Source organism: Myxine glutinosa, chromosome 10, assembly GCF_964187855.1.
Source record: "Myxine glutinosa chromosome 10, kmMyxGlut1.1, whole genome shotgun sequence".
Lineage (NCBI taxonomy): Eukaryota > Metazoa > Chordata > Myxini > Myxiniformes > Myxinidae > Myxine > Myxine glutinosa.
In genome coordinates, this window is record NC_136270.1 from 21,513,924 (window position 1) to 21,541,096 (window position 27,173).

Consider the following 27,173-nt stretch of genomic DNA (forward strand, 5'->3'; position numbering starts at 1 on the left):
TGTCCTGTTTTCTGAGGAGTTTGTAGACAGTGTGGTGAGTGTGACTAGAGTGAGTGATAGGTTGATGATGGTGAAAATGATGATTGGAAAGCTCTTGGTGAACGTCATCTCGGGATATGCTCCGCAGGTTGGTCGGAGCGATGAAGAGAAGGACAAGTTCTGGTGTGCGATAGAGAAGTTGATGGAAAACGTGAAAGATGAGGAAGTTGTTGTGGTAGGAGGAGACCTAAATGGACATGTGGGAAGGAGTATGGATGGTTTTGACGGAGTTCATGGGGGTTACGGATATGGTGTGAGAAATGGAGAAGGTGAAAGGATTTTGGAGTTTGCTGATAGAGCTGATTTGTTGATTTGTAATACTCAGTTCCAGAAAGAGGATAATAAGCTTGTTACATACACGTCAGGTGGGTCGACGACAACCGTTGACTACCTGATGGTGCGTAGGCGAGATAGGGGGCACCTCCGAGACACAAAGGTGATCCCGGGGGAGGAGGCTGTTTCACAGCACCACTTGGTTGTCTGCGACGTAAGGGTGAAAGGTGCGAGGAGAGCTCGGCGGGTGAAGTACCAACCGAGAATGAAGGTGTGGAGGTTGAAAGAGGTGACAGTAAGGGAGGCATTAAAAGAGAGGCTGAGTAGGGTCGAGGATGATGTGGTTGAGCTTGAAAGTGGTTGGATGTCAATGAAAGCTAGTCTGTTGGGAGCCGTTGGTGGTCCTTTTGTCCATCCACATACCTCACCGAGGCACTCGGAAACATGGTGGTGGGATGATGAAGTTGGAAAGAGGATTGACGAGAAGAGGAAGAAGTTCAAGGAGTGGCAGAAGGCGAAGGGTACGGGAGCAGAAACAGCAGAGCATGAAAGTTATAAGGCAGCCAGGAAGGCTGCAAAGAAAGAGGTAGCAAAGGCGCAGGAGGCATGTAGGAAAATGTTCGGAGAACGCTTGGATTCGGAAGAGGGTCAGAAAGCAGTATTCAGGATTGCAAAGCAGATAGCGAAAGAGAGGTGTGATGTGATGGGGGTGAGCTGCTTGAAGGATGAAGTGGGACAAATCGTTGTCGACCCAGATGGAATTAAAGGAAGATGGAAAAGATATATGGAAATGCTGTTGAATACAGAGAATGAATGGGATGGCAACATAGAGAGTAACCCAGTTTTAGGACCGGCAGAGAAGATAACTGAGAAGGAAGTTGAGGAAGCGATAAAAGCAATGAAGGGTAGAAAAGCGGGAGGGCCGACGCGAGTTGTGGGAGATATGTTGAAGGCAGCAGGAAGTTGGGGTGTGAAGAGAATGACAGAGATCTGTAATCTGGTGGTGAAAGAAGGCCGCATTCCAGTGGATTGGGAACTGAGTACCCTCGTCCCTCTATACAAGGGGAAAGGTGACCCTCTGGAGTGTGGCTCGTACCGAGCGATAAAGTTATTGGAGCATGGAATGAAGGTATTGGAAAGGGTGTTGGAGAGGAGGATAAGGAAGAAATTGAAGATCGACGAAATGCAGTTTGGATTTATGCCAGGAAGAGGAACGACAGACGCGCTTTTCATTGTGAGGCAGTTGCAGGAGAAGTACATGGAGAAGAGGAAGAAGTTGTTTCTTGGGTTTGTTGATCTGGAGAAAGCATTCGATCGGGTTCCACGCAAAGTATTGACATGGGCATTGAGGAAGTTAGGAGTGGAGGAATGGTTGATCAGAGTAGTGATGGCAATGTACAAAAGAGCGTGCACAGCTGTAAGGACGAAGGACGGGAACAGTGGTGAGTTTGAGGTGAAGGTGGGAGTGCATCAGGGGTCGGTACTAAGTCCACTACTATTTGTAGCTGTGATGGAGGTGCTGGCTCAGAACGTAAAGGAGGGTTTACCGTGGGAGTTGTTGTATGCAGATGATCTGGTGTTGATTGCGGAAAGTATGGATGGACTGAAGGAAAAGATGAACACGTGGAAGGAATGTATGGAGACAAAAGGTCTGAAGGTGAATATCGGAAAGACGAAGGTGATGGCAAGTGGTAAAGCATGTGGTGAGGTGGAAAGAACTGGGAAGTGGCCCTGTGCTGTGTGTAGGAAGGGTGTCGGAGTGAACTCCATTCAGTGTACAATGTGTGCTGAGTGGGTTCATCAAAAATGTAGTGGTCTGAGAGGGTCATTAACCAGTGTGGCAGCTATATTCAAATGTAAGGTGTGCACAGAGGGAGCTGCAGATGGAGGAAATGTTGAGTTGGATCTTGGAGACGGCGTGAAGCTGGAAGGTGTGAAAACATTTTGCTACCTCGGAGACATGCTGAATGGAGAAGGTGGATCAGACTCGGCAACGGTTGCTCGAGTGAGATGTGCATGGAAGAAGTTTCGGGAATTGAGTGGCGTGCTGATGATGAGGGGAGTGTCGTTGAGCTGAAGGGAAAGGTGTATGCTGCATGTGTGAGAAGTGTTATGATTTATGGGAGCGAGACATGGGTAATGAACGTAGAGCAGCAACGAAGGTTGGAAAGGGTGGAAATGCGAATGGTTCGACGGATGTGCAGAGTATCGTTGAGAGAGAGGAAGACAAATGATGAATTGCGAAAGATGATGGGAATAGAGCCTGTGATTGATGCTGTGAAGAGGAACAGGTTGAGATGGTTTGGTCATGTGTTGAGGAAGGATGAAAGTGACTGGTTGAGAAGAGTGATGGAAATGAATGTAGAAGGAAGTAGAAGACGGGGGAGACCGAGAAAGACTTGGCTAAAGATGGTGGAAGAAGAAATGCGGGCAAGGGGGTTGACAAGGAGAGATGCAGAAAATAGGGCAAAATGGAGAAGATTGTCATGGGGACCACAAGGCTAACCCCCGCTCTAGCAGGAAAAATTGCCTTTAAAATGCATGTTGTTGTTTGTTGTTGATGCACATCTTACTTTGAGGGAAGCAATTTTGCTTTGTTGGTATACTATTCAACTGCGTAGTGAACGTAGAGCAGCAACGAAGGCTGGAAAGGGTGGAAATGCGAATGGTTCGGTGGATGTGTGGAGTATCGTTGAGAGAGAGGAAGACAAATGATGAATTGCGAAAGATGATGGGAATAGAGCCTGTGATGGATGCTGTGAAGAGAAACAGTTTGAGATGGTTTGGTCATGTGTTGAGGAAGGATGAAAGTGACTGGTTGAGAAGAGTGATGGAAATGAATGTAGAAGGAAGTAGAGGACGGGGAAGACCGAGAAAGACTTGGCTAAAGATGGTGGAAAAAGAAATGCGGGCAAGGGGAGATGCAGAAAATAGGGCAAAATGGAGAAGATTGTCATGGGGCCCGCAAGGCTCACCCCCGCTCTAGCAGGGAAAATGTCCTTAAAATGCCTGTTGTTGTTAACAAAGAAAATGTCTGCAAGAGGGTCACACCCAAGTGCATGAAACAATAGGAATTGCAAAGGAATTGAGGAAAATCCGGTTAATTTATCCACGGCCTGCACGCCCACCATAAACATTCTTTTAACACAATGAAATTCGGGAAAATTGAGCTACCCGACGGAAAGGCCTCAGACCTGTCACTAACTGAGTCTTAAGAAAAGCTGAGGATTTTGGAATCTTTGGCATGGATCTTCACAACAACGATGTAAATACACAAAATGTTTCCGATACAGATCAACAAAAACATTGAGCGGACGTGCACAAAATGAGGCGAAAAGAACCTGAGCACGAAACCCAAACTCACCACTGAAAAGTTTGGCTTATCTGGTGTAGTGGTTCAGGATTGTACTGTACTTTGCTGTAGAAGATCCAGAAAATGTTACTTTTCTCTTCGGAGCCCTATCTGAACACTGCACCTCAGGAATTAACAGAGCTTGCGGCGAAAAGTAGCCGAGCTTGGCTTAATGGCTGCATGAAAACACAAGACCTGCGGATTGCTGATTTAAAAAAATAAAAACCACCTTTAGAGGCCATTTTTCCCCGCAAAGCGGGGGTTGGCCTTTTTCGGGAACCGTGGTTGTTGTTGTTTTTCGGTCCCCTTTTTGAAGCAATGTTTTACGGCCGGATGCCCTTCCTGACGCCAACCCTTTTTGCCGCCTTTAACGACAAACAGGGAATTACCAGTGAACTGGTACTCAAATTAGCCGACCTCGGAAGGATGACAGGCTGAGTCAACCCCCCTGGTGTTAATTCAGCGATTGACCGGGATTCGAACCCAGGATCCTAGGATCCTAAGCCAGCACCCTAGCCGCTAGCCCAACACCAGGGTTTTGTCCAACAAAGATTGCTGAAAGCAACAGGGATTGCTGATTGTCCAACCATATCTCTCACGACAATCACATAACAGACTAGAATGGCACTTGGTGGAGCGCATACCTCCCTCCACCAGGCTGAACAGTTTACGTTTTGTATCCCACTGATAGGCCAGATATGGATCCGCACCTGAACCAAACTCGATTCGGCTTGTTCTTGTCACCAACCCAACTCATCAACCTAGTTTTGTTGTAAGTCGTCCATAACTTTGAGATATCATGTTGGATACATTTTTTGGCCCTATCTCTCAATGATTAAGAACTACTTTTTATGCCTCCGCCCCCGAAGGTGGCCGGAGGCATTATGTTTTCGGGTTGTCCATCTGTCCGTACGTCTATCCATCCGTACGTCTATCCATCCGTATGGGCTAAACCTCGTTTTTCTCAGCAACCACATGGCTGATTGAGACAACTTTCAGAGTAGGAGTGACACCTATGCAGAATGTTTTTATGATAATTGTGACGTCATAGGTCACGTGGTGAGCACGTGGTCAATTCAACCACGTCATAGGTCACAAGATGGCAGCCATCTTGGATTAAACGCAAATAATCAAAAAATTATTTCTCGGAAACCGCTGAATGGAAAAATTTGAAACTTAGCACATTGTCAAGTACTCCCAATGGGGAACAAAAGCATGATAATGATGACATCATAGGTGAAGTGGTATACCAGCCAAAAATGTTTTATTCAAATTCCTTATCCTAAAAATCTGAAATTGCATGCACATGATCTATGACCCATTTGTATTGAAATATTAAATTTATGACATCATTGGTCACATGGTTTGGCAGCCATATTGGATTTAACCTAAAACCTTTAAAAAAAATCTTCTCCCAAACCACCAAATCGATTGACTCAAAACTTTACACGTGTCATTGACAAGGCATGGTGATTAAAAGTTGATCATGTAAATACAATTGGTCACATGGTGTGGCAGGCATATTGAATTGAAGAAAAATATTAAATAATTATATCTCTTAAACCGCTTAACCTATCGATGCTACATTTTACAAATATCATCCAACAACATTGTTGCATATCGTTTGAAAACGATGTCGTAGGTCACATGGTTTGGCAACCATCTTGAATAGAATAACGAACCTTATCCGGTCAACATGAAACTTCACAAATGTCATCCCCGACCCATACATATGCAGAGTGTACATTTTTAAAGGTCATATGTCATGTGGTGTGGCAGCCATATTAGCTTAAAAGTCAGTATTTTTAAAAATCCCTTCTCTGAAACCGCTTCACCGATCGATGTGAAACCTGTCATGGCTGGTGAAAATGTAATAATTGAAAACAGCTGAAGGGATTTAGATCAAACTTGTTTATTTTTAGGACAGTGAACGAGGGCATCTACACATTGTGGGACTATGCGAAGGTATATTGGCGACACAGTCGCATTGCATTGCATATTGTTTGGTTGCATTTGTTATTCAGTCTGTCTGTTACTTGCAAAATCAAAGATTTTGATTTTTCAAGATTTCCATGATTTTTCAAGTATATTGGTTGGTTGCGTTTGTTATGACTTGGCAGAAAAAAAAATTTGGACAAGTTTGTTGATCACCCCGGTTTGTGTGTGTTTGTGTGTGTGTGTGTGTGTGTGTGTGTGTGTGTGTGTGTGTGTGTGTGTGTGTGTGTGTGTGTGTGTGTGTGTGTGTGTGTGTGTGTGTGTGTGTGTGTGTGTGTGTGTGTGTGTGTGTGTGTGTTTGTGTGTTTGTTTGTCCGCTCACTTATACTTGCCTACAGGTCACAATTGTAATGCACATTGTAATGGGCAAAATTGTAATGGGCACGTCACCATCGATATAATTACAATTGTAATGCCATCACAATTCACAATCTTCATGGAACTTCACCAAATGGTGGTTTGTGGTCCGACAAAATCCTATATATTTTTGAGGTCAAAAGGTCAAAAGGTCAACATTGGCCAAAGGTCAACCACTTTTTTCAAATTTCTAAAATCCTCAATTTTCATCCGATTTACTTGAAATTTGAATACGATTTTCATATCAGCAAACTGAATTCAACAACCAACTATTTCTGAGATCAACATAGGTCACAAGGTCAACATAGGCCAAAGGTCAACCACATTTTTTCAAATTTCTAAAATCCTCAATTTTCATCTGATTGACTTGAAAACTGAATAGGATTTGCATATCGGCTTACTGAAACCAACCACCAACTATTTTAAGGTCAACATTGGCCAAAAGGTCAACATAGGCCAAATTTCTGAAGTTGTCATTTTTCATCCGATTAACTTGAACTTTGAAGACGATTTGCACATCAAGGACTCTGGACGAAGTCAAAGCCTCCACCATCAACATTTACTGGCACAGTGTATGGCCACAGGCAGTCAACGATTTCAGAGACTTTCCCCGACACCACGGAAGAGGTGGACAATTGCCGAGTTGGCACGGGAGGTGAGAGGAGGAAGGTTTTGACATGCAGCCTGAGGAATTTGAGGAGTTCATAATCTCGCATGGTTAGGAGCTGACTGAGGATGAGTTGGATGCCATCATTAAGGCTTCTAAGGAGGAGGAGGAGGAGGGCTGTGAAGAGGAGAAAGAGGTTACGTGAACCAACATGATCGTCAAGTTTCTGGCTGAGGTGCTGCAGGATGTGGTCAATTGTGACAGGTTGCAAGATGCCGATCCAGTGATGATGCGGTACCTCTGGCTCAAGAGAGGGTTGGATGATGTTTTGCTGCCATACAAAGAGCTGCACAGAACCGTGCAGCACTCGGGGAAACAGCTCACAATCACCCATTGTTTTTTCGCCCCGGTCCCTCCACCTCAACACCTTTAGCACCCTCACCTGCATCGCCTCCAGTGCACGACTCATCAACACCCTCACCAGCATCCTCTTCAGGGGAGTTCATTGAGTTTACTGGATTCGTCATCATCATTGTCATCATCATTGGTCATCAATCATCATTGATCAAAATTGGAAACAGTACCTGCTGTTGTTCTTTTGCTTGCAAGCATTTTAAATGAAACTGTAATCGTGTGCATTCATGTTTGTAAAAATGAAAAATTTTCACTTTTGAATCACAAGCGACCGGGAACCTATTCCCCTTTTCCCCATCGAAACAATACCCCGCTATTCGTAGATTCGACTTTTGCGGCATTTTTCAGGAACGCATCCCCCACAAATGTTGACGTTCTACATTATATGGATGGATAGATAGATAGAAGACATCTGAGTGAAACACCTTTACCGTTTTAGTTTTTTTTTATCTGATGTTGTCTTCCCTGATCTTGTCTGAACTCGTTCTGCTGGAAAAATGGATACAATGTTGTATTCAATGTATGCAGTGTCCCCAAGTTACAACGACGGTTTGGCTTTTTTTTTTTTTTTTTTTTTTTTTTGTATACAAGATCGAGGCTCGTGAAAGAGCTAACATTAATCACACAAAAAGACAAACCGACACACAAAACACAAAAAACAAGGGGAGCGGTAGACAAGATGGGGAGAGAGGGGGAAGGACACAAAAGAGAGGGGGAAGGACACAAACACAACATTTGAGAGCAGGGACATCGGGAGGACTTGGGGGGGAGGTGGGAGAGGATTAAAACATATGAACACTGCAAGGACTCTGGGGTGAATTACCGGGGGTAGAAAAGATCAAGGTTTTCGATGGGGGAAGATAAGAGATGGTGGTGAACAGCTGTTTTAAAGACCTGGAGGGAGGAGTGGGATTGAAGGGAGTGGGGGAGTTTGTTCCAGAGGCGGGAGAAAAGGGGAATGAAAGAGTGAAGGTGAGCAGAGAGCCTAGACTTTGGCAGTTTAACCAGAAGAGGGTTGCAGGCAGATCTTGTGCGACCTGAAGGAATATTGGGGGGCTTCGGGAAAGATGGAAACCCAACAAGCTAATTCAGTGGGCACTCTTGTGGCATCCATCACCGCATAGTACTCTGTTTATAAAGCATCACTTCTGACCTTCCGCACCCCAGATCTAACCTGCAATCACCAGATTGCAATACAGAGGCTCAGGTAGTCAAGCTAACCTGGAACACACGACCGTTTCAACAAGGAATAATGTACTTAAAGGGCAACTTGATTGTACCGAAAAAGTTGCTATAGGTCCATAATCCATTTTGGCCATCTTTGGACATGACGCCACTGACATGTACGAGTATGTATGTATGTCTGGTTGTACTCCTTTTATTTTTTTTATCATTGTTCTTTTTTGACGTCACTATTGTGAGTATCATGCTCGTGGTCGTGGACTATTGAGTACAAGGGTTTTTATATTTTTCTTGGATTAAAAAAAAATGCTGGTGCATTACATGAACCTTGGATGGATTATAAGAAAATAGCGAATTGTTGAAGAAATGCATAAAATGTTGCATGTGTGGTTTATGATGCACCGTCACTTCAAAGGGTCATCACTAGTACACGTACTGTATTGGGTAGGGCTGCTTCATTACTAATGCGTCCCAAACAGTGGCGGTTTTATTCAACTGAAATAGGTAGGGAGGGGAGGAGGAAGGGACAACACGACATGGGCCACCTAGTCTCCCTAAAACTATTACACATGTAACCAAAAAGAATGAAAATACTCCAACTCTTCTGCTGCTCATTCTCTGTAGCGATTGATGTAATTCATTACAGCGTTGCTAGTTCTTTGCTCGAGCATTGCCTCATGTTCACCACAGTCGACTATCACCGGCACAGCTGAGACCTTCACAGTCGAAGCCAGTGATTCGTGGAAACGGAGAATAAATGTTCATGATATAACATTTGATGTAACGTTTGAAATGCAACAGCATAACATTTGATATTTGTACTCTTCACTCCCCAAACCCCACTGTTTCCTGCATTACATAATTAAATTAATAGACGGCCCTTTATGATTATCATTGCTCATAATGAAGTTCCTTGATGCATGTTTATGAACAGAGGTGTGGGTTTTGCTCGGGGCAGATTTCTGAGATGTAAATGAATTATGAATGCTCGGCTTTCGTCGTGATTCGCAGGAGGATGGGAAAGGTTTGAAGGTGGAAGTGAATTGATTCTGAAATCTGTTTTGATCACTGGGGACAGGAGTTCTTGGAGAATCTTGTTCCGGTCTCATCTGTCATGTTGGGAATGAAGAGATACTTGGCTATCCTGTTGTCTTTCTTCGTACTGCTTCTGGCCCGTGGCATGTGGACAGCATTGTACCTTCGTGGTCCGCTCGCTCGCTCTCTGGCCATCGAGCTTGGAAATGAGAACCTAGCCCAGGCCGAGCTGGGGTTTTCCTTGGAACAGGTGAGATCAGTCCAACTTGATTGATTATTTTTTTAACTGTATGCATGTGCGTTTCTCTGCGTGTCTATGCGTGTACGTTTTCTTAGCATGTCTTTCACTTTATTAGTCCCCTACCGGTGTACACCGAAGGGGACTATAGGTTTGCACTCCGTCCCTCCGTCTGTCAGTCCGTCAGTCCGTCACGCAAAGAACAGTTTTCCGGACTTTATTTCTAAACGCTTAATGCGAATGATTTCAAACTTGGCACATCGTTTCCTCATGATAAGTTACAGATCAAGTTCGAACTTCACGACGTTTCGATCATTTTTGACAAAGCTATGGCACTTTGAACTTTGGTAATTCTGATGATCCCTAACTCAGTGCCATTTTAAGTTTTAATTTCCTTTAAAAACCAATTTCTCTGCAATAATAGGACCGATTGAGATCAAATTTTCACCGTAGGAGGGACTCGGTCTGGAGAATATTTTAATGGTAATTATGACCACAGGTCACGTGGTTCGGCCGCCATATTGTTTTTCGTGAAAACACGAAAACCCTTTTTCTCTGCAACGGCTGAACAGATCGAGGCCAAACTTTGCAGGCAGAATCGCATACCCATGACGAACAGAAAAGTCAGCGAGCATGACGTCATGCGTCACATGGTTTCAGAGTTATGACGTTTTTAAGCATGGACCTTTAAAACCGAGCTCCTCCCTCATTTTTGATCCAATCGAGGGGAAACTTCATGGATCTGATCAGCATGTCGGTCTACTAAAATGTCCTTTTGGAATTTGCGATAGGGCACGTGGTTTGGCAGATATCGTTAATTAAAGAAAATATTTTTTAAAAAATGGATATCTCTTGAATCGCTGGTACCTCAGACCGTGAGTTGGTAATTATATAATTCACACAGTGTAGACCCTGGTGTTGGGCTAGCGGCTAGGGTGCCAGCTTAGGATCCTAGGATCCTGGGTTCGAATCCCGGTCGATCGCTGAATTAAAGGCAGGGGGGTTGACTCAGCCTGTCATCCTTCCGAGGTCGGCTAATTGAGTACCAGTTCACTGGTAATTCCCTGCTTGTCGTAAAAGGCGACAAAAAGGGTTGGCGGCAGGAAGGGCATCCGGCCGTAAAACATTGCTTCAAAAAGGGGACCAAAAAAACAACAACAACCACGGTCCCCGAAAAAGGCCAACCCCCGCTTTGCGGGGAAAAATGGCCTCTAAAGGTGGTTTTTACACAGTGCAATACGTGCAGGCTGCTCCACGGAGCGACCTTGCGGGCTTGTCAACGAGGCGAGGCGTGACACACATGTGTCTCAGCATACCTCAGATCAAGTTTGAAAACCAGCATCAACCGTGCATAAATTTGCATATTCGATCATTTTTGACAAAGTTATGGCACTTTGAACTTTGGCAGGGGACATGTATTGCAGCGCAATACTCAGAATGCTTGTTTTTTCTAACTTCAATAATCTTCAACGTTATTTTATATATAAGTATATTAGTATAACCTAAAATCAATTGTAATGTACGAAGATCCTACTCTTGTTGAACTCCCTGATGCAGCACCAGTCCAGCAGGCTGTACGTCGTATGGAAATGAAATGGAGCAGCTGCAGCATCACATAACATAATGTAACCGTCGTCATTGTTGTCATTATTCATTTGGATAAACATGGTCTTGGGTAGCCCACAATACAGCATCAACACTGCTGTTTAAGTCGGAGGTGTATGTGGATCCAAAAATAAGCAGGTAAAAGGCAAAATGTAAACCTGTATGGTAGCGACGCGATACGTTCCTTTAATTGGGGTGAGTCGGTGAGATGTCAATATTTGATATGCTAGGCAAAGAATGGCTGCTGCTTGTTTGTGTAGATGTGGAAATTAAACATTTTTTCTCGCAGGTTGTGTGTTTTGTGGTTCCATGCCGTTCAGAGAGCTGCCACTTTGTGCCACGATGTGGCTTGTGTATTGCAACAGGGCCTGATGCAGTGTAAACCAATGAAGCTGTGTTCTGCAATACTGAAGGGCGTCGATCGGCGAGGGCCAAAAGGAGACATGTCTCCTCCATTTTTTAGAGAGGGAGGGTGGAGGGACAGCCTATCTATGGTCTCCCGCCATCACTGCCCCACATTTTTCGTTGTATTCAACAACATTTGTGTATAATCAAAGGATTACGAAGCAGTTGTCCTTGCAGTTTATAAAAACTTTGACTGAGCAATTAATTATATAATGAGTGGAATATTATTAGATTATATGCGTGCCTGCATTGCACAATGGCACAACAACGGTTGAACTACCTGTTTAGGTTTAACTAATTTTAGGTAAGGATGATTTCGCAAGCCTACTCGATGCTTAAAATAAATAAATAAATACATAAATAAAAAAGGGTGCTGATTCCAAAAAAGCAGTCTTGGTGACCCCACGCAAGACAAAATTGCAATTTTGGCCACTTTTTGGCCAAATTCTGTTTGTCCACATTTGGGTGTTCTAATGATGTACATATATGTTTAAAGGTACTGAATGACATAATATAGGTTGTATTTACAATATATAATGAAGTGACCAATTATGGCCAATTGATTGTTGGCCAACATTGGCCTAATTTGGAATGCCACGGTGCGGATCGCCTGTTCTCATAGTCATCATACAGTGTGCTTAATGCAACTGATATGGAATACATTTAATATAAAGTTGAAAATCTGGCCACATTTGGTCATCTGGCATTTTTTAGTAATATTTTGTTTTTTTGGTTGCAGATGGTTGCAGATGGATGATGGTGGCTGTAGACGTGGCTTTGCAGTGTGTGCTGCATGTGAGTGGTGATACAGAACATGATGGTGATGCGGTGGCTCCATTTACTAAACAGACATGGGAAACTGCTGGAGACATAGCTCAAGTTAGAAAACAATATCAGAAGAGATCAAAGCACCTTGTTATATGTGAATCCATTCACTTTGAAGCTGAACCATCACCTCACTATGGCTTCCACAGTGTCTGTTCCAGTAAATTTATGGCTTATCAGATACAGTAAAAGGAAAAGAAAACTTGTTCTGATGAAGATATTGTTGAAACAAGATCTATGGTGGAGAAGCCACCACAGTGTACCTACCTCAACTACCTGAGTGCTGGAGAATAAGTGTATTTTCTTCAATGGTCTGGACCACAAGCATTTCCCCAGCGGTTTTGAAACACTATCTCCATGTGAGATTATACAAGCACAGAACAGTATTATATGTGCTGCAAGACAACTGAAGGACAAAGACATCTTTCATGAATATGAACACATTCACTTCATAGCTAAGGAAGTCAAGTACCATAAAGCATGCAAGGCAAGGTATATTTATTATTGGTGCCAAGGCCCAAGTCAAAGAAAATGGTGCAATGTACACAGAGACGAGAATCTGCTTTCTTTCGATTACTTTCATATGTACAGATTCTGAAATTTTTTATGAAAAAAGCCTCAAAGAAATTGGTTGATGTCAATGAAACCTACATTGAATTATTCACAGAAGGGTTGAGGAGCCGACCTCTGAACTATACAATCTTTTGTCCAAAAGCAAAGAATATTATGGCAACAAGCTTCAGGTTGATCAAGAAAGTAAGCAACAAGGTACATAGGTATCTCTCTATCGCAAAGGATGCTATGGTCAATGAAATAAAGAATATAGCTTTGTTCCTCAGAGAGACGATCCAGAAGCTCTGTGAGAATAAACTCCCAAACCCTATTACAGTAGAAGCAATCCATGATGGTTAGGGTACAAATGTACCTGCTGAACTATCAAGAGTTCTATAGGATTGTGTACACTGGTTCAAAAGATGAAGCCAATCAGGGAGTGGAGCGGTATATTGAATCAGGTGAAGATGATATTTACAAAACTGCTGGTGGAACAGTGAAGCCATCTAAACACATGCTGCTGGGCATGGGTTTGAAGAGTATTCCTGGTTCCAGGAAGGTTCAATAAATTGTTAATCACTTCAGCCAATGTGAGACATCATACTGCATATGAGACCCAAATTGCCACTAAAATTATTGAGAAAACCTGAGTTCTCCCTGATGGCCGAGAAGTAAGTGAAGCAGGCATGCTTCCACCCTGCAAAGATGTTTTGGTGCCAAAATTGGCACTAAGCAAATATGTGCCATATCGCTGGAAGCATGCACATCCAAGAGACCCCTTCGAGCCTCGAACGACCAACCCATAGATCAGGCTGGAAAGAGGTCAATGGAGTTTTTGTACCACTCTGATTTACCGGCAATCAGAAGCCAACTATGTTTTCTGAGACCATGGGACCAGAAGATGTCACAGATGGAAATGAAGATGTTGATGATAAGGACAATGATAGTATTACTGATGCTGACTCAGAGGATGAAAATGACAGTGATGATGGGGAGGGCCAATTGAATGTGGTTTTGATAGTGAGTAAACTCACTTGTGTTTTCATATGTTTTAGTTGAAAATGTATGATTTGATTATTGTATGTTACATGTTATTCATATAGAGTACAATTTTATTACTATTCCAATGGGAAATAACAGGTTTTGGCCAAAAACTGGCCAACTCTGGCCAAAGGTTGACCACATTGATCAGATATTATTCCTTGGCCATACTTTGGCTACAAAATAGTCGTGTAAAAGATTCAGAAGCTTATTAGATATAAAATGATAACACCAGACCGTCCGCTTAAAAAATCTCCGATTTTGACCATATTTGGCTAAAAAGTGGCCAAAATGGCAATTTTGTCTTACTTGGGGTCATTAGGACTGCTTTTTTTTTGTAGCAGCACCCTTTTTTTACATGGAGTAGACTTGTTAAGCCATCCTTACCTAAAATTCTGATTAAAGCCTCTTGGACTAGTTGGTTTGCCACTTGCACCGAAACTGGATGGTAGTAGAATAAACCTGCAAACCATTGCCGAGGACCACACTCGTCATTGTAATTCGGGGACGTTTTAAGGTTTCAAGGTTTTATTGTGTTGGCATTATATTTATGTATAAACGTGGCTGGTCTCTGTCAATAATTCAAATTGCTCGGCCGAATACAGGGTGCTTCAAAAGAAATAATGCCGTCTAAACTTAACACCTCTGATGCTAAAAGACCAGTCTTTTAGAGAAGTATTTATTGTCACTAGCATGTTGCTCGTAGGGTGATTGTGTCACATGCACATAAACACACACCTTACCATGAGTAAACTTACACATGCAATTCTGACAACTCCAACAAAAAAGCCTCAGGCTCCCCATCCCAACTCTGTCCCATCTTTGCTCTTCTCCCACCCCCACCCCAAAGCCTCAACCTCCCCTTACCAAAGCCATCCCATATTCACTCTCGCCCTTCTCCCACTCATAGAAGCAAATGGGCATTCCCATGTCCAAACAGTGGAATATGTAACACGTTCTGCTCCCCTATCATACCACCATCGACTTTCAAAGGGTTACAAGTGGTTCTAAAGGGTAAAATATATAAATTGTGGGCAGGGTCAGGTGAACTGGCCTAGCTCCCCCAGCTCTGTCTGTGCTCTCTCTGCTCACCTTCACTCCTCTTTTCTCCCGCCTCTGGAACAAACTCCCACACCCTCTTCAATCCCTCTCCTCCCTCCAGGTCTTTAAAACAGCTGTTCACCACCATCTCTTATATTCCCCCATCCAAAACCTTGATCTTTTCTACCCCCGTTAAAACACCCCAAATCCGCCTCTTTCAATCCCCAACTTCTTTCCTGAAATTCCTAGAAGTGTTCATTTGCTTTATACCGTGTACCCCTCCCTCCTCCCCCAGCCCGCTCCCTTCCACAAATCTACTGACCTCCCTGTTGTCTACTGTTGTTGTGCTTGTGTGCTTCCCTCTCTTCCCCTCTTGTCTCCCGCTCCCTTCATTGCATGTTTTATGTGTCTGTGCATGCTTTCATGTGCAATGTGTTAGCTCTTACATGAGCCTCGATTCTGTATACAAAATAAATAAATAATAATAACCCGGAGGTAGAGCCTGGGAAAGTGTCTGGAGGCAGTTCGGTTCCAGTCGTGGCAGGAGGTGACTGATCATTCTGCATGCCTACCAAGCATGGAACAAGGGATGCAGATTGCTTGGTGAGGTGCGACCCGGTAGGCCTTCTGCAGGCTTGGCTCATCCAGCAGCACTGAGGCGAAAACACAACTTCGCGTTGGACTCAATGTAGCAATTTGTATCCGCGTCTGCGGGTGCTCTCCAGTTTTTTTTTTTTAATCACCCAATCTTGAGCTCTTTTTATCATCTGCCGATCTTCAATTATTTTTCACTCGGACGTTTTTTATCATGAGGCCACGTCACCAACAGCTCCATCCATGTGCCGCAATGGTTTTTCCACTTCCTGCAGTGATGCTAATTGCCAGCTTGGCAACCTCAAGACCATGATTGTATAACTTTGAAAGAAACATTTAACAGAGATAACAGGATGGAAGGATCACAACTAAAATCTGTCTCGACATACTTTGACGTGTTGTGATCTTTGTACACAGATACCATAGTCCTATGCTGAACATTTAATAATGAAATAACTATACTACGTTACTCCGTTTAATCCATTTCACATCCCCGCAACGCCTGGTGTTGGCTTAGCGGTTAGGGTGCTGTCTTGGGATTCAAGGATCCTGAGTTTAAATTAACGCCAGGGAATTGACGCCAGCCTGTCATCCTTCCGAGGTCGGAAAATTGGGTACCAGCTCACTGGTAATTGGCGCACATCATCAGCGGCACAAACGCGCTTCCAGAGAAATGATGCAACCAGCAGTCACAGGAAGCATACTAAACGACAACAACACCCCCACAACACAACAACAACAACAACATGCATTTTAAGGCCATTTTCCCTGCTAGAGCGGGAGTTAGCCTTGTGGGCCCCATGACAATCTTCTCCATTTTGCCCTATTTTCTGCATCTCCCCTTGTTAATCCCCTTGCCCGCATTTCTTCTTCCACCACCTTCAGCCAAGTCTTTCTCGGTCTTCCCCGTCTTCTACTTCCTTCTACATTCATTTCCATCACTCTTCTCAACCAGTCACTTTCATCCTTCCTCAACACATGACCAAACCATCTCAACCTGTTCCTCTTCACAGCATCAATCACAGGCTCTGTTCCCATCATCTTTCGCAATTCATCATTTTCATTTCATTTCGCAATTCATCATCATTCAACATCCCCACAACAATATATAGAAATACAACAAATACATGGTGGGTATCTCACTTGAGCGAGTTAATATAAAATAAGCATGCATTTTAATTTTAAGCTGAACAAACACATGAAACAAGTATTTTGTGCAGTGCACTGCTATTCTTGAAACATCCTGTATTTGCATACAGTATCGTTGATTTAATTTGAAGTTTGATTTAAAATTGGTGTCTTTTTTGTGCGATTCAATTACCTTGTCATGTTCTTTAACAATATTATAATGTATTGTAACGAAAGTGGACTCTTCGGGGTTAAAGGGTTAATTATCTGATTAGTTATATCCTTACTGCGTGTTTGGAAGAGATGCATTGTAAGCCACAATTTAGACCTGCCAAGATAGTTTAGCAGGGCTTTGTCTCCCCTCCAACCCTGGCATTTTTCTTTTCTGTCAAATGTGTTTTATTTCTCATTTATTTATTTGACGAATAACTTTTGTCCTTTCTCCTAACTGACCTCTCTACCAACGGTTCGAGCTGTGAATTACAAGAGTGAGGTGATTGTGCTGCCTCACCTCATCAGAACTCCTTCCCAAAGCATCGCCGAGGTTCTTTGGACTTCTGACTCCACCCTCAGAATCCCCCTCTCCCATCCAACAATTCGCTCATCGACTGGCCGTGTGTGCGAGCATTGTGGAATTGTGCAGTCTACTTCTTCCATCCACTCTAGGCGAAGGCACTGCGCTTGGCTCACCACAGGTCACTACAGAGGCATAGGCATCTTTGACCATGCCTGCTTTCTCCAGGAATGAGGGAAGGGGGAGGAGAGTGTGAGTTAGTGGGGGTGATGGTGAATCGAGGGTTGTGGGGTGATGTGGTGGATGGTAGAGGAGGGGGGGGGGGGGATGGTGGGGGAGGTCAGCCAAATATATTTTGTTCTCTGGTTGAATATATACTGCAAATCAGAAGTCAAAAACCAACACGTATAAATAAAAAAGAGCTGAGCACAAATTTATATTTATTTTAAATTATCAGTTAGAGTTGGAAGTTGGAAAAATGGTCAACACAAATGTATCAAAAATTGGAATGGAAATTTGACTGCCAGCTTCACAGAGCAGACGTAACCCCAATACACCGCCTCCCTTAAACTTCCGGCCGAGTTTTTACATCATATCTTTTCTTTTGCCCATATCTCGATTAATCAAGTCAATGTAACAAAAAGAGTAGTGCTGATAAATACAGTTGTCATGAATGTGATTTTTAGCTAATGTTTAATTTTAGCTTTATATACAGTGTATTCAGAAAGTATTCAGACTCCTTCACTTTTTTCACATTTTGTTATGTTGCAGCCTTATGCTGAAATCGTTTAAATTCATTTTTTCCCTCATCAATCTACACTCAATACCCAATAATGACAAAGAGAAAGCAGTATTTTAGAAAGTTTTGCAAATTTATTAAAAAGAAAAAACTGAAATATCACATTGACATAAGTATTCAGACCCTTAACTCAGTACTTAGTTGAAGCACATTTGGCAGCGATTACAGCCTCGAGTCCTCTTGGGTGTGACACGACAAGCTTTGCACACCTGGATTTGGGGATTTTCTGCCATTCTTCTCTGCAGATCCTCTCAAGCTCTGTCAGGTTGGATGGGGACCGTCGGTGGACAGCCATTTTCAGGTCTCTCCAGAGATGTTCGATTGGGTTCAAGTCAGGGCTCTGGCTGGGCCACTCAAGGACCTTCACAGAGTTGTCCCCAAGCCACTTCTGCATTGTCTTGGCTGTGTGCTTAGGGTCATTGTCCTGTTGGAAGGTGAACCTTCGGCCCAGTCTGAGGTCCTGAGCGCTCTGTTTCAGGTTTTCATTAAGGATATCTCTGTACTTTGCTCCGTTCATTGTTCCCTCAACCCTGACCAGTCCCCCAGTCCCTGCTGCTGAAAAACACCCCCACAGCATGATGCTGCTACCACCATGCTTCACCGTTGGGATGGTATTGGGCAGGTGATGAGTGGTGCCTGGTTTCCTCCAGACATGACGCTTAGAATTGAGGCCAAACAGTTCAATCTTGGTTTCATCAGACCACAGAATCTTGTTTCTCACAGTCTGAGAGTCCTTTAGGTGCTTTTTTGCAAACTCCAAGCAGGCTTTCATGTGTCTTTCACTGAGGAGAGGCTTCCGTCTGGCCACTGTGCCATAAAACCCAGATCGGTGGAGTGTTGTAGTGATGGTTGTCCTTCTGGAAGTTTCTCCCATCTCCACACAGAGGATCTCTGGAGCTCAGCCAGAGTGACCGTCGGGGTCTTGGTCACCTCTCTTACCATGGCCCTTCTCCCCCGATTGCTCAGTTTGGCCAGGCGGCCAGCTCTAGGAAGAGTCCTTGTTGTTCCAAACTTCTTCCATTTAAGAATTATGGAGGTCACTGTGCTCTAGGGAACCTTCAATGCAGGAGAATTTTTTTTTTGTAGGCTTCCCCAGATCTGTGCCTCGACACAATCCTGTCTCTGAGCTCTGCAGGCAGTTCCTTCGACCTCGTGGCTTGGTTTTTGCTCTGATATGCATTGACAGTTGTGAGACCTTATACAGACAGGTGTGTGCCTTTCCAAATCATGTCCAATCAATTGAATTTACCACAGGTGGACTCCAATCAAGGTGTGGAAACATATCAAAGATGATCAAGAAAAATCGGAGGCACCTGAGCTAAATTTAAAGTGTCACAGCAAAGGGTCTGAATACTTATGTAAATGTGATATTTCAGTTTTTTCTTTTTAATAAATTTGCAAAACTTTTGTAAAATCCTGTTTTCTCTTTTATTTGTCATTAATGGGGTATTGAGTGTAGATTGATGAGGGAAAAAATGAATTTAAACGATTTCAGCATAAGGCTGCAACATAACAAAATGTGAAAAAAGTGAAGGGGTCTGAATACTTTCTGAATGCACTGTATATGAGCAACATGGCGGAATTTGTTAAAGAAAATTTGAAGATGTTTTGGTCACAAATATCCATACATACATACAGTCATACATACATACATACATACATACATACATACATACATACATAACCATATATGTTTGCTCTATTATAATAAGATTCCATCCTTGCGTCTTCTAACACTATCCCCCCTTCTAATTCTCCAACATCTCGAGCGAATCTTATTACCTGGATTGCAGATTACCTGGATCATAATTTGTAGTTCAAAAGAGATTTATTTTCCGTTGAACGTCCTCTTCCTCTTAACATTTTCTCTAACAATTGTTTATTGTCCTCCTTTCCCTGGTTTCTTTATGCACATTTTTTTATTAAACTAAATTATTACAACTGAGGTGGAGGGATGGAAGATTGCTTGCCCATGCCTGAGTAAATAGCCAGCGGGCACACGCGAGTTGAGTTCTCGATGCATGTAACAAAATTGATCATTATAGCCTTTCCCCATGGAGTGTTACCTCCGACATGAGGTTTGAGTCTGAGAGAACACGAACGATTGGGTTCAAGTTAGTATTTGATTGGATTATAGTTTGTTGGTCACATGGCATGAAACGTATTGTTATCTATACTGCGTTATTATATGTAGTATGTTTGAATCTTTGGGGAGGTAATAAATTGAATCGATGGAGGGACACTTTGCAGTTTCTGTTACGCTTATTTCCCAAAACTAGAAGCAAGTTGTGGAGCAGTGGCTATTCATGAGTAGTTAGGTCCAAAACTTCAATTCCGTGACCATTTTCTGGCTAGTAAGGTTTGACGATTGATTTGACTTCTATTGACATTTTATAACAAAAATAGCCTCTATGTCCCTCCCAAAAATCCCGGCATTTTTCGCCAGAGGCCCGAATCCAAGATGACCGCTGGCACTATCTTGAAAAATTAAGTTTTGAACCAGAACACCTAGAATCACGTACAAAGACACTTTTTTGGGTAATTTGACCACGAGGATTCCGAATCTGACATTAGTTTGACGTTATGACATTATTTTGACCCAGAAATCCAAGATGGCCACCATCCAGTAGAGCGAAAATGCAACTTTTGTACTTAAACATGTTAAAGAAACTACCTCCATAAGGATATCTTGCAGTAAAGTAATTGATGATTGCATGACAAGTAAACTCATTACACTTCAAAATAAGCTATTTTTAATAGCTGTGACTTGAACAGTTTTCAAATGAAGTAATTAATCAATATGACCTTTAATTATATGATTAGTCCGAATCAGAGCATTCTGCTTCACTAGAATCTGAATCATCAGATTCCGATGAATCTCCCCACCTTTGTACATCATCATCTCGCTCCTCATTCCCCTCCTGGCTCTCATCTTCCTCACTCTCTTCAGCTGGTCCTGGTGCAGGTAGATGTGTCGGGAGAGCAGGTTGCGTGTGGCGGACAGGGCGACAGCGACCACCCACCAGCTCCCAGCCATGTCCGAGTGGCGAGGGGTGGTGTTTCTTGGAGGGATGACGCACAAGATATGCCAAGTAGTTTGCTCGGAGGCAGTGTTGGCGTAGGCTGTCTGCATCTGGAGGGAGACGGATAAATGATTTGTTTTTCAGTGTCTTCCACTTTGCTGCACGGGCCTCAGCCATGGTGCTACTCTTTTCGTCGCCATAGATGACATGTCGTGTGAACTGGAAGAGCTCCTCTAGCACCTCCTCCTCAAGGTCAAGGCTATCTCCACACAGCGAGAGCTGCCGTCGAGCCACAGGGCTCTTCGCCACCCGGTCATACACCAACTTCTTACCCTTGCCATAGAAGCCTGAGTTGGCATCACAGCCTGTCATACAGTGCAGCTGCACAATACAGTCTGCCATCTCGTCATTAACCAGGCCATGACATAAGATAGTCTCCTTCTTCCTCTTGAAACAGAGCTTTCCAGGCAGCTGCTGCGAGATGACTGCTGCCGCGACATAGGCATCGGTATCAGCGGTATCAATGACAACAGGGCCACTGTAGCCTGATTCACGCAGAACTGCGTAAGCAGAAAAGAGGACAGTATCAGCCTCAGACTGGTCAAAGCTGTAGTTCTCCATTGGTTGCTGGGTTGACAAATTGGTGCAGTGGGAGCCAACAGAGTAGACAATCTCTGCATCAACACTCTGCAAGGTCTGTCAGGTAGGTGCATATCAGCTTTTGCATCCACCCCTTGTTGCTGATGCTACATAGAAGTGTTTTGAATGCTTGGGCAGAAGGGAAGGGGTCATTCAATTTCATGTAGGTGTTGGGTATATGTGCCTTACCCTGTACCCGCAGGTCTCGCTCGTCATCTTTAGTAGAGTATGGTGTGTCATATGGGTCATTCACACAGAAGATACGTTCAGCATCACCATGGCGGGCAAGGATGATGGAAGACACCTTGTGGACATAGTCTGACCACTTGTATGGGGTGCCATGTTGCGTCTGTCGATCCTCTGCTGATGGAGTTGCCATCCTCCAAATCATGCCCATGTCGATGAGAGCGGTGTAGGGTTCCTGCAGATCTACAGATTGCAGAGAGAGTTTCTGGATGAGCTTACTCTTCTGTGTCTTCCTGTATGTTCCGTTGGAGTTGAATAAAGCCACACACTCCTCAACAACACGATGTTCCAGCAACTCAGTGAGGTCCACAAGATGACTGACCTCAACCAGGTTGATCACTGCCTTGAGAGCATTCTGCTCCATTTCAGCAGCTCTCGTTTTGAGTTCCTCCCTGGGCTTCTCCATGTCTGGCATCTTGGCAAATGTCAAGCGTTTACTCAGAGGGACAGGTGCATGAAGGGAGGTATTCTTACTGAATACCCGCTCCTGCAAGAAGCTGGTCAACTTTTCCTCCCCTGCAGCATGGGCAGAATTGAAGTCCACAACGAGCTCATTTGAGGCAGGCATGGCTGACTGTAGGGTGCGGAGTGTGGGTGAGGATGGGTCGAATGGAAAGGAGTCAAACTCATGTATGCAGGCTACCAGGTCCTGCACGCACTGCTCATCTTCTCGCATTCGTTTTGGGCCACATTCAATGTGCTTCCTCTTGGCTTTTTTTCGGTTGGCCAGGGCATTATGAGCCGCCCGGATCTGGGCTACATTGTTCACATTTCTGGAGTGCACCAGCAGCTGCTTCTCATTCTTGAGGATGGAGAGCCAGCCAGACTTCATTTTGCTGCCCTTGTTCATGGTGCATTCAATCCACATGTCCCAGGCCATGTTGGAGTAGGGGTTGCCTGTGATGGACTGAGCACAGGCAGTACGAAGGAAGGTGACCTGATCAGCAGGGAGATTTGTCAGCATTGCCTAGAAGTCAGATAGCCACCTCCCGTACTTATTGTTGTCGTACGCTACCATCCATGGCAGCATGGCGCGCAGAGAGCTGACGTACTCGTCCCAGTTACAGATATGGACTGCGTGGACATTCTGCATTAGTGCATCTGTCATGGACAGGAAGTCCCTCCAGTAGTCTGCCATGTCACTGGCCTCCACATGGATGAATAAGTTAGTGATAAGGCTGTCCAGGTCAGCATCCTCCTCCAGTGCTGCATGAGCAGCAGCACGGGATTCTTGGGAAAGACTAGTATCTCTCAGAAACTCGAGGTTCTCCCTCGTCTCATCAGCCAGGCAGGGCACGAGCCTCTCCTGCACCAGCTGACTCATGAGCGCCTCATACATAAGCCTCAAGCAACGCAGCCCCCTTTTGTAATGCTTGCCTTTCAGCACACGATCAACGGAGCCCTCGGCAATAACTCCTGCTGCCACGAGTACATCTCCTAACTCACTCCCGTTGTAGCGCTTGTATATAGCACTCATCATCACACACTGTGTATGGAAGGGACCTAGAAAGGGCACAATGTCATGGTATTTCTTTAGGTTCTCGGCCTTGAGCAGGGTAATGAGGACGTACACGGGATGATCTCCCACTAAGAAGGCGAAAGGCATGTGCTTGGTGGCAATGATGATAGAAAGCTTGTCCATGATGTCATTCACAACTGACTTGTTGGGCGGTTGATTGTAGGACATATGAAAATAAGCCTTGCTCTTCCCTTGCTCCGCATTTAAACCAGCATAAAACCCATTGTATGAAGGGATAGCCTGCTCAGCTGCATCAGGGCGGTCACCATCCACGTCCACACGAGCAAGGGCATGAAAAATGCTCTGCTTGCACTGATGCTTTGTACTTGATGAGAACATAGTGGGCTTTGGCCGGATGGGAGGCTCCCCACGTTTTATCGTCCTATACGGCTTAACTACCTGCATCTCAGATGCCTTCTCAGTTAGTGCCTGTGACACAGTCTTTGCGTCTGTGATGCGTGTTTGCTCATCCTGGATGTTAGCCTCATAATCCGGTACAAGACGTTCTAGACGCTGCAGAAACATCCAGTTACAGCGGTGTGCAGTACCCCCTCCTGTCAACGTGTCGTTGGTAAAGTCATCATTGTCAATGATACTAATGCTTGGTTCTCCCTCAGCGATCTCATCAGGACAGATCAAACCGCTCGAGGTCATGCATGGTCCAGAGGTCACGTAGGAGAAGCACGTTCGGGTAGCTGATCCCCATGCCCAGCTTGTAGTAAGAGTCAATAAGCTCCTTGCTGCGAGTCATCCCATGAAGGGTGACGGTGGCATTGATGGCGGTAGTGGTGGGTCGCTTTGTAATGTACTGCGTGATGAGAGAGGTGAGAGAGAGTGTGCTGGGAGACAGATCTACCTCCTTCTTCCCCTGCAAAGCAGATAGCAGCTGCACCATGAGAGGCGAGAGCTCTTCCTCCTCTTCTAGCTCCTCGACTCTTGGCGGCCATGGGATGGGTTTGATTGACTTGACATCATCCTTGAGCCGCTTAGCCACATTGTGCACCAGTTGTTCACTGCCAACACCGATGGCGGAGAGTGCTGCTTCAACATATGAACCACCCCCAGACGTGTCATAGACTAGGTCGCTCTGGTTTCTCTGAGGGCGGGAGTGGAAGCCGATCTTGCCCTCAAACTCCCGGGTCAGGATATCTTTGATAAAGGATGACTTGATGCTGGATGTTGAGAAGCCATACCGAGATATGATAGAGCTGTAGTCTTTGAGGAGGCTCTGTAGTGACCTTAGCTCACATTCCTCAAAGATAACTGTTCTGATGTGGTCAAAGAAGATAGTCTGAGCCTCACGGAGATTGACATTGTGCATGCGTGGGAGTTTGTCATCTTCACTCATTTTCTGGTAACTACGCACATATTTCAACCAGCATTTGTTGTGATATCTGATCTCGATCGCATATGGGTCATCAGCTGCATAATCGATCACACAGTTGATTCTGTCTCGCATGCTCTGATCTTCGAGGACCACCGTGTGACTCTTGAACGTTGCCCATGCATTATCATACGAAATCAGGGACAGCTTTGATTCTGGGTGCTTTGCCGACTCCGGTTTACAGCACCAGACACATTTTGTTTTTTCATGTATCAGCCCTTCTACACTTGATCGCAGCCGCTTGGCAGGTGGAGAAGCAGCCGGGGGGAAAGCCTCAGACATGGACGAAGACTGAGATTGGCATTCCTTGACTTCTCGTTTTTTCTGTCTTGTCTTGGCCTGCTCCAGTTTATTAGCATTCCATAAGGTCAGCCTACATGATTTATGGACACATTGTCTGCCGGGACCATTATCCCAATTGACTGTTGCATAAACGTCTCCGAACTTGTCAAGACCGCTCCATAACAGGGCTTTTTTCTTGAGATTTTCCCAACTCTCAACGGAGGTAACGACATCAGTGGCTTCATTGCAAAGCCCGCCACACTGGAGGACACACGGAACGGTGGACATTCTCTTGACAGCTATCTTCTGAATACTGCGCTTCTCAGTGCCGTCTCATTCGCTCGTATACTCCCTGGAAAGACAGAAATAAGTATATGACATTACACACACAGACAAATAAAAAACAAGAAAATAGCAATTCACTAATCAGGACCTCAATTCCGTGGCCAGTATAGATTTAGCCAAAATAATGTGTTAATTCATGATCATATGTTCTCCCATTTAAAAGTTGCATTTTCGCTCTACTGGATGGTGGCCATCTTGGATTTCTGGGTCAAAATAATGTCATAACGTCAAACTAATGTCAGATTCGGAATCCTCGTGGTCAAATTACCCAAAAAAGTGTCTTTGTACGTGATTTTAGGTGTTCTGGTTCAAAACTTAATTTTTCAAGATAGTGCCGGCGGTCATCTTGGATTCGGGCCTCTGGCGAAAAATGCCGGGATTTTTGGGAGGGACATAGAGGCTATTTTTGTTATAAAATGTCAATAGAAGTCAAATCAATCGTCAAACCTTACTAGCCAGAAAATGGTCACGGAATTGAAGTTTTGGACCTAACTAGAGTGAAGTCATATTGGTTTATACACTTTTGTAAAATTGAATAACCGGTTTCCAAATATTTTATTGTCGATGTACAGGAAAATTCCAAATATGACAGCAATGATTATTCTTTGAAATATGTCATTAAAAGATTTTTTGTCTACTTGTGCCACAGTGGTATAGCTGCAATACGAAATTGCTGAGTCCTGAATTGCAGCCCAAGTTTGTGCAAAGTGAATGGGATGCGGAGACCAAAGCCTTCCTTGACCAGAGCGCAGAGAAGTCTGGCTGGATCTTCATGCAGCTAACTCATTCCCTTCTCTCTACACTGCTGTGGCCTTTTCTCTCTCAAACGACAATAAATGGGTCAGATGTTTCACCATTTTGAATCAATAATTATCAGATGCTTTATTTTGACTACAATCAATGAACCTTGTGGCAACGGAGGATATTTAAATTCTGCATCTCACAAAAACCATCGAGTCGGATTTTGGAATGGATTTAATATTTGTGAAGAGCCCGTTTTAAAAACATGGTTTTATTCTGAATTAAATACTCCAGTAGAACTCCTCTCCCCCCACACCCAATTCCGCTCCAAACCCAATTCCGAACTCCGCTCCAAACCACCCCTATAATATGCCTGAGGTTCACAGAGTAGTTTTTATATTTATAACCTGTAGAGCATAGGAATGACTTTAAGGACATCCGTAAACAGGTTAGCCTGATCTGAACTTGTGGTGTAAATCCCATTTCCGAGAAATGTCCTTGTAATTAATGTGAAAGTATACTGATCTCTATAAATGTCTTTCAGTTCAGCAGATACATGCATGAATTGTGCCTTTGAGGATAAAAGCATGACATATGGCACATTGGGCATGTCCTAAAAGGATATTTGCAGATTTGTCCCCTGACGACAATGGTGGCCCTTTTGAAAAATGGCCAAAATTGCTATCGGGGGGCAAATCTGTGATGGCCCAATAGCCAAAAAATTTATTAGGACGTGCCCTAATAACTGTGCCAAATTTCATGCTCTTATCATCAAAGCACAAGCCCTCTAAATATTTCACATATCTGCTGAAGTAAGTGCTATGTTAGTGCAGCTCCTAGCTGCATTCGCAGCTGCATTTAGAGGCCTCATGTTAATGTAAATAGATAATTAATTGAACACAGTTGATTGGGGGCCATGTAAACCTCAGCAAGTCAACATGGACCAATCAGTTAGCTTTCTGGATGCTGTGTCTGATAAATTAGTTGTGCTTAATGAT

At 44.0% G+C, this 27,173-nt stretch overlaps 1 protein-coding gene across 2 annotated transcripts in view; it reads left to right on the forward strand.

The window, feature by feature from the left end:
* The window catches only part of METTL9 (methyltransferase 9, His-X-His N1(pi)-histidine), a 67,739-nt gene that overhangs the window by 1,533 nt on the left and 39,033 nt on the right, over positions 1–27,173 (forward strand). For both annotated transcript variants that reach the window (XM_068127273.2, XM_068127272.2), the window contains exons 2-3: positions 9,298–9,504; positions 26,084–26,274. In XM_068127273.2, the coding sequence (XP_067983374.1) occupies positions 9,334–9,504; positions 26,084–26,274 (362 nt within the window). In that variant the 5' untranslated portion in view covers positions 9,298–9,333. The remainder of the gene's footprint in view (positions 1–9,297; positions 9,505–26,083; positions 26,275–27,173) is intronic.